The sequence below is a fragment of the Ascidia mentula genome, chromosome 7 (genome assembly GCF_947561715.1).
Source record: "Ascidia mentula chromosome 7, kaAscMent1.1, whole genome shotgun sequence".
NCBI classification, from domain to species: Eukaryota; Metazoa; Chordata; class Ascidiacea; order Phlebobranchia; family Ascidiidae; genus Ascidia; species Ascidia mentula.
Window position 1 is genome coordinate 15,360,159 of NC_138572.1, and position 8,148 is coordinate 15,368,306.

Below are 8,148 nucleotides of genomic sequence, written 5' to 3' on the forward strand. Positions count from 1 at the left end.
AACAGTCACATGCAACATAACAGACAACATTATTGAACTCACCAATACAAGATGCACAAGGACCGACTTCGAATAGCATTCGGTTGCACCAGGTGAATTTACGTTATGCAGTCACTATTTTGTTATCAACTTTAAGTCAATTCACTGCAATTCACAACAGATATTTAATCACCAAAACAGTTTAATGCACGCGGACAAGTTCAACACGTGGCAAACATTAAGACTGCTGGCACTAGCCTTGCATCATACAGTTGGTAGGGGCATTATGACGTTTCCATTGTTGTGAAATTTCCTCACATGGAAAGTTACGCGCATAGAAATCTTACACTCCCCCCCAAAATTGATAAGTCGCAGCGACGTTCAATTTTTACAACACAATTTCGACGCGCGTTTGTATCAATCGTTTATCAGTGTTTCTCAGCGACCATTGTCGCCGGGTCATCGTGTGGCAGGTGATCGTCTCCTCTCCCATCAACTGGTACGACCATACACAGTTTGTGAATGGGTCTTCGCACAATCGTTCCTCTCGATCGATTTCGAACACTGCGGACCACACCAAAGTCATCAGGATTGGTTGATTCAACGCGACCGATCGACCAAGAACGTCTGGGGGCAGCATCATCAACCAGAAGGACAACATCACCGACCTGGACATTTCTCTTCTCATGATGCCACTTCTGGCGAGCGATGATTGTACGCAAGTATTCCCGAGACCATCGTCTCCAAAATTGATCTGCAATATATTGGACCTTGCGCCAACCCCGGCGCGCGTAGCAGTCACGATCACTTGTGACGGTTGGAGGCATCCCTCCGGACGGATTTATCCTTAGCAAGTGATTAGGTGTCAATGGTGACTCACCAACGTCATCAAGTGTGACCGGAGTCAGGGGTCGCGAGTTGATAATTGATTCCGCTTCAAGCAGAAACGTTTGCAGTTGATCATCGTTGAGGATTCGTTCGTTCGTCAGCAAGGAGAGGACGCGTCGAACAGACCGAATCATCCTTTCCCAGGCACCTCCCATGTGACTTGCACCAGGTGGGTTAAAGTGCCACTGAACTTCTTTCTTTTTGAAGAACTCCTCTATTTGGTTCTGGTTCCATTCACGTACGGCGTCACGAAGAACACGCGCAGCACCCACAAAATTCGTGCCGTTATCGGAATAAACTTGCAGCACTTCGCCGCGACGAGCAATAAATCTGCGAAATGCATTTATAAAGGCATCGGTGCTTAGGTCATGTGCCACCTCGAGATGAATTGCTCTTGTAGTTAGGCATGTAAAGAGACAACCCCATCTCTTAACTTCGCAGCGCCTTTGCTTGACGACTAGAGGTCCGAAATAATCGACTCCTGTAAATGCAAAGGGAAATTCATTCATTTGCAGGCGAGCTGGCGGTAAATTGGACATAATTTGCCCTTCAGGCTTTGCGTTGCGACGCCGGCATACCAAACATGCGCGGAGAACACGTCGCACCGCCACTGCACCTTTAACGATCCAATAGCGTTGGTTCATCTGGGACAGAATGTGGTTCACGCCAGAATGTCCACACTCTGCATGGAAATGGGAAATTAGCAACTCAGTCAGGTACGAGTTGTGAGGCAAAATGGCAGGATGTCGGGCCTCAAAAGGAATAGGCGCCTTTTCCAAACGACCGCCAACCCTAAGCATTCCATCAATCATCACAGGATCCATACGAAAAACTGCCGATGACTTGCTTGGTTTCTTCAAGTTTCCATCTGGGGTAATTGCTATCATCCATTGTGAGAAATGACCTCGTTGAACATATTTCACCAACTCGGCTTCAGCCGTCCGTAGCTCATCAACTCTCAGGGCCGAGGAGCCAAATCTCGCGGTTCTCGCACTTCGCAGAATTGCCTTCAAACGCAAAAACCATGCAGCGGCACGTTTAAGTTGATACAACGAAGAAAATTTCGTTATTAAAACATCTGTGGGAGGACATTTCTCTACCACAGTAAACACACCACAAGGTTTCTTATCAAATACATTAACCTCAACCGGATCTGTAGCAGCGTCACCAAACATATTTGGCCAGCAGTCGGGCGTCTTCTTGAGAAACGATGGTCCGTCAAACCACAATTCACTCCTCACCAGGGCATCGGCTGAGACTCCCCTCGAAGCCAAATCAGCAGGGTTTTCCGTCGTCGGAACATGTTTCCAGTTCTTCACGCAGGTATTCTTCTCGATCATTGCCAAACGACGAGAGACAAACAACGGAAATCTTCGTTTATCATTTTTAATGCTTTGCAGCACCACAGACGAATCCGTCCAAAATATAGAGGGACGCAGGTCCAAACACATTTCCTTTCTGACAATCAGTTCCACGTCCACAGCCAGAACAGCAGCCATCAATTCCAACCGTGGAATATAATTTTCACCCTGGGGTGTTAGGCGACATTTACTCATAACCAAGGTACAGGTCACTTCGCTTTCTTTATTCGTTGATCGGAGGTAGCACACAGCTCCGTAGGCTTCTTTGGATGCGTCAGCAAACACATGAAGTTGACTTCTTATCACATTGGCGCTGACACCAAATCCAAATGATCGTGGAATGCGCCTTTCCTGCAGGCTGTGTAAGCAGACTAACCACTTCTCCCATTTTCGTAAGTCCTTAGCAGGCATCTCTTCGTCCCATTCAATTTCTTGCTTGCACAAGCTCCTATAAATGAGCCGGGCTCGCAACACGACGGGGGTAACAAAACCCAATGGGTCGAATAGAGAATTCATAGTTGACAAGAGGCCTCGGCGAGTGCGCGGCTTCATTGGCAACGAAACAGCAAACAGAAATGCGTCAGCATGAACATTCCACTGTATACCAAGCACACGCTCTTGTAATTCAGCATCCAGTGGGCGCACCTGCAAAGCCATTGATAATTCATTTTCCGGTAAGCGATCAAGAATCTCCTTGCAGTTTGACAACCACTTGGTCAAGCGAAATCCACCCTTCTCAAGCAAGGAGCGCAGACCATCGACAAGCTGCAATCCAGTTTCAACGTCTGCTACCGATGTGAGGCAGTCATCGACGTAAAAATTACGTTCAACCGTAGAGGCAACAATGGGTTCAAATTCACTCCCAAAATCACTAGCGGTTTGACGTAAACAAAAGGTTGCGCAGCTTGGAGACGAAGTTGCCCCGAAGAGATGTACATTCATTCTGTGGGGCACAGGCTCACCTGACAGGTTCCCACCAGGCCACCAAAGGAAACGCAAACTGTCACGATCACGAGGGGCAACTCTCACTTGGTAAAACATGGCCTCAATGTCAGCTACCAAGGCAATTGGCGACTTGCGGAAACGCAACAAGACGCCAAGTAGACTGTTGACAAGATCAGGACCTTGCATCAACGTTTGGTTCAAAGACAGTCCACGGTATTGAGCTGCGCAATCATACACAACACGCAACTTACCAGGTTTGTGAGGGTTCACAACACCATGATGAGGTATGTACCACGTCCGATGTTTGGTAATCAGTTCCTCCTCCGGTACTTCTTCGGCAAATCCTTTGTCGATTGTTGCTTGCATTTGCTCAGCGTACTTCTGATGCATTTTCTCGTCGTTGCTCAATCGACGTTTCAGCGATTCCAATCTTTTGTTGGCCATCTTCAGATTGTTAGGCAAAACTTGGTGATCATGTCTCCACGGCAGTGGCAATTCATAATGTCCATCAATGTATTGAACGGAGTCCTTCATCAATTGGTACGTCCTCCGATCTTCCCTGGAGAAAGGACTTCCAAACAATTCGTCTTCTTCTTTGGGGATCAGGTCACTCTCGTCGCTTAGAAACATGGTATGGGCGGTGTCCATGACGCAAGTAAAGTTGGCATCTGCAGCAGATTTGCGGACAGCCTCGAGCGATCGACCTAGCAAAGACCATCCAAGAGGCGTCTTCACAGCATCTGGGCATTCGTCGTTTCCAGGACGACTGCACTGTACACGATGTGCCACAGGTACATTAGCACCAATCAACAATGTGACAGTTCCACCAGCAATGGAAGACAGTTGTAGACTCCTTATTGATGGGTGCATCTTCCGAGTTTTCCAGGTGGGAGACTTCACAGGTATTTGTTCAACAACCACTACTTCTGGCAAGTTTATTTGCTCACCTCCATCAAGTGGTTCGACTGACACGGAAATTGCGATTGTGTCCAGTTTTTGCGGTGTCGTCATTGTGTTCAACAAAATTTGTTTGGGTCGTCCAGACGCACCTAATTTGTCTACCAACTTACGTTCACAAAACGTTGTGGTTGAACCCTGATCCAGAAAAGCGTACGTGGCAATGGAAGTGGTCCCATGGCGAACAACGACAGGTACAACATTCAGGTACACACTAGACGCGTTGACACTTGCACTGTACTCGCGACTTCGGATCGTAGCACAAGCAGGATTGTCATTCTTTACCCCTTCGGATACAGTAGGAGGGGCTGGGTAATGCAGCAATTTGTGGTGCGATTTACCATCGCATCCGTTGACTAAACAACTTTGACTGGAATCACAGTCTCTAGCACGGTGGCCAGCCTTTAAACACTTAAAACACAAACCCATTGAACGCACGAACCTGCGTCGATCATTCCACGACATTTTCCTAAACTGGACACATGCGTCAAGAGAATGGCTCCCGTTGCACAACAAACACTTCATTGGCACGTGTTTTTTGTCGTTAATTTTCGGCGCAGAAGTCGCCACAGTGCTGTGCGCAATTGCCTTCGGCCGGCGGCTTCCTTTGTTGTCTTCCTTTGATGAATACAGCGCCTTACCAAAAATCGAGTTTGCAACCTTGCTTTTTAGTGCTACAAACTCTGTAAGAGTCGCAAAGGTAGCTCATTTTTCAGTGTCATGCTCAATCTGTGCGGACATCGAAACCCAGTCCTTTCGCATGCTAAACGGGAGTTTCCTAATAACAGCCAACATGACATCCATGGAATCAACACTAGAAGCATGTCTTATCTCACCATGTAGTGCCGTACAGCATTTGTCCAACAGCACAGATAATTTCATAAGACCGTCGGGGTCGTTGTCCTTGACAACAGGAGCTGACATCAGCTGTTCTTCGCATCTTTGTGCGATAATGTGAGGTTGGCCATATTCGTTGTACAAGGTTTGCCAGGCCAGCCTGTACCCTTCGGCTGGATCTTTCGCGTTAAAGCGTTCAATTTTTTCCCGAATATGGGGCTTACAGTGCTGTACCAAATACAACAGCCGCATCTCATCATTGTGGGCCTTCTTAGCAATGTAGGTATCAAACTGTCGTACGAATAGCCAGTAATTTAGTGAATCACCATCAAATTTGGTTACTTCAGGACTCGGCAAGTTCACATGGTATGCGTCCTGATACGTCTTTGGTAGTGGCGAGATATTTTGGGGACTAGGGCAACATCTATTTGCGTCTGCACGAGGGATTTCACCAAACGTACCAGTCCTATGCTTCTCGATGCGTGGTGCGGGCACGTTCACGGGCGCTTCCATTTGTTGCGCATTTGACCTAATTTGTGGACACGAGCCCCGTACAGCATTTGACGGCAACTGTGAGCTCGTATGTTGAAAAACATTTGACAGTAATCGTGGGCGAGGGATAGAAATTGAACTACCTTTTGTAACAGACGCCAGGCTTGAATTACCGATAGACTCTTCCTCCCATGCCTCCACTTCAGCTTCAGCGAGTTGCAAATCGTGGCGCATTTGCGCAGCGTGCTTCTCCGCTTCTTCGCTGATGCGCCGGGCTTCATTCTCTGCCTCACGTCGAATTCGTTCCGCCTCTAGCTCGGCCGTACGACGTGCACGATCTGCTTCCAGCTCCGCCGCACGACGTAGTCTATCTGCTTCTTCTGAGGCCCTTCGTACATTTTCGGCTTCTTGAGCACTTGCGAATTTCGCAAGCTTTAGTTTCACCTTACTGCGTCGAATTTCACTTCGTATAGAACTCGAGTGAACAGACAACGCGTCGGCTGGTGACAATGGTAGGGGAACGGATCTAGGCTGCGGATCATGCAGCTTCGATATCCACGTTGCGACCCTTTTATCAAATTCTTGTTTGTCTCGGCAATAATCTCGCCCACGCGAGATTATCTCAGGTAGTTTATCACTATCCGACATATTTGAGTGAAGTTCAATTAGCTTATCAAAGTTTGCATTTACTTGGGGCAGGAACTCACGTAGCGCTGAAAGATCTTGCGGCTTTTTCATAAGACTCTCTGCGCAAGCGTAGCTATCTTGTAGAGCCTTTAAAGCCTCTACTATTTCGTTTTCTTGATCTTCCGTCATACGGTTTACTTGTGATGCAATTTCACGGCAATGTCCGTGGTGACCAAATCAATCGTCGATCCTTCGCTTGTTGACGATTCCTAGTTTGTTAACGATGTAACACGACCAGCTAGCCTTGTCACAGGGGTTTGACCGCACCGTCAGGAAAGAACAGTATTCTTTTATTCTGCGGCACAGTTAACAAACTGTGACACGTTCACTAAACAAACAAACACATATTAGCGAACAGTCACATGCAACATAACAGACAACATTATTGAACTCACCAATACAAGATGCACAAGGACCGACTTCGAATAGCATTCGGTTGCACCAGGTGAATTTACGTTATGCAGTCACTATTTTGTTATCAACTTTAAGTCAATTCACTGCAATTCACAACAGATATTTAATCACCAAAACAGTTTAATGCACGCGGACAAGTTTAACACGTGGCAAACATTAAGACTGCTGGCACTAGCCTTGCATCATACAGTTGGTAGGGGCATTATGACGTTTCCATTGTTGTGAAATTTCCTCACATGGAAAGTTACGCGCACAGAAATCTTACAATTGCTGTGCAATGTCTTGTGCCGTGGCCACGTTTTTGTCTGATCATACAGCTTGGTAGTATGGCAGCGATAAGGACTGTGTGTTGCTATTTTTAAAGCTCTATTTTGCAGGACTTGAAGATGATGTAAGTGTGTCTTATTTGCAAAACCCCATGATAATAAACCATATGATAGGTGTGGATGAATAAGAGCATAGTAAACAGCTCGGAGTGTTGTTTGATTGAAGATGTACTTAAGTCTTGCCAGAACACCAGTATTCCTCGCCACTTTGCTACTAACCGATTCAATGTGATTTTTCCAAGTGAGATGTCTGTCAATTGTAATTCCGAGATATTTGGTGGTTACGACTTGTTCTAGCTCTTGGCCTTTGAGATTGAGGTGGAAGGTAGGTAGTGGTCCTTTGTTGTTGCTTCCAAATAAGATGTATTTAGTTTTCTGGTAATTATGTGAGAGCCTGTTTGATTCCAGCCAAATACCAACTCTTTTCATTTCTTTGTTTGCCAACTCTTGCAATATTTGTAAGTTTTTTCCTGACATCCATAGACATGTGTCATCGGCGAATAGCCTGCTATTAAAGCTTGTGGAGTTTGGCAGATCATTGATGTAAATTAAAAACAGCAGTGGGCCGAGAATTGAGCCCTGAGGAACACCACAAGAGATTTTTTGAACGTTTGACGTAGCTTGAGAAATGATAGTGTATTGTTGTCGGCATTGTAAGTAACTTTTGAAAAATTGGAATGTGTGGCCTCTAAATCCTTAAAACTCTAATTTCTGCAGGAGGATTTGATGATTGACCGTGTCGAAAGCTTTGGCAAGGTCAAGAAAAATTGTTCATGTTGTGCAATTTTCGTCTTTGGCTGTAACAATGTGCTCATGAATTTCTGCTACGGTCATGCTGGTGGAGTGGGATGCCCGGAAACCATTTTGACACTTTGATAACAGTTTGAACTTTTCCAAATAATTTATCATTCGTTTATATATAAGCTTTTCAAAAATTTTGGCTAATACTGGCAAAATGGAGATTGGCCGGTAGTTATTTTTTAGTTGCACATTGCCTCCTTTATGAAGGGGAATCACCTGTCCCACTTTTAGGATATTTGGAAAGGTGGATGTGGCAATGCAATTGTTATACAGCTGGCACAAAATTGGTGCAAGCACAGGAGCTGCTAATTTTACAAGTTTAATTGGCAAGTCGTGAGGACCAGTGGCTTTATTTGAGTTTAATAGTGTTATGGTATTAAATACCTCCAATTCTTCTATATCCAGGAAAACAAACGAATTTGAAATAGGATTTTTCAGGTAGTCTAATGGTGATTTTGAGG

The 8,148-nt window shown here is 45.7% G+C and overlaps 1 protein-coding gene across 1 annotated transcript; it reads right to left on the reverse strand.

Moving 5' to 3' along the window:
- Nucleotides 1-407: 407 nt before the first annotated feature.
- On the reverse strand, nt 408-6,275 carry LOC145909667 (uncharacterized). Its single transcript, XM_082997021.1, is given in 1 exon segment — nt 408-6,275. A coding segment is annotated over 1 exon segment (5,868 nt).
- Nucleotides 6,276-8,148: the final 1,873 nt, after the last annotated feature.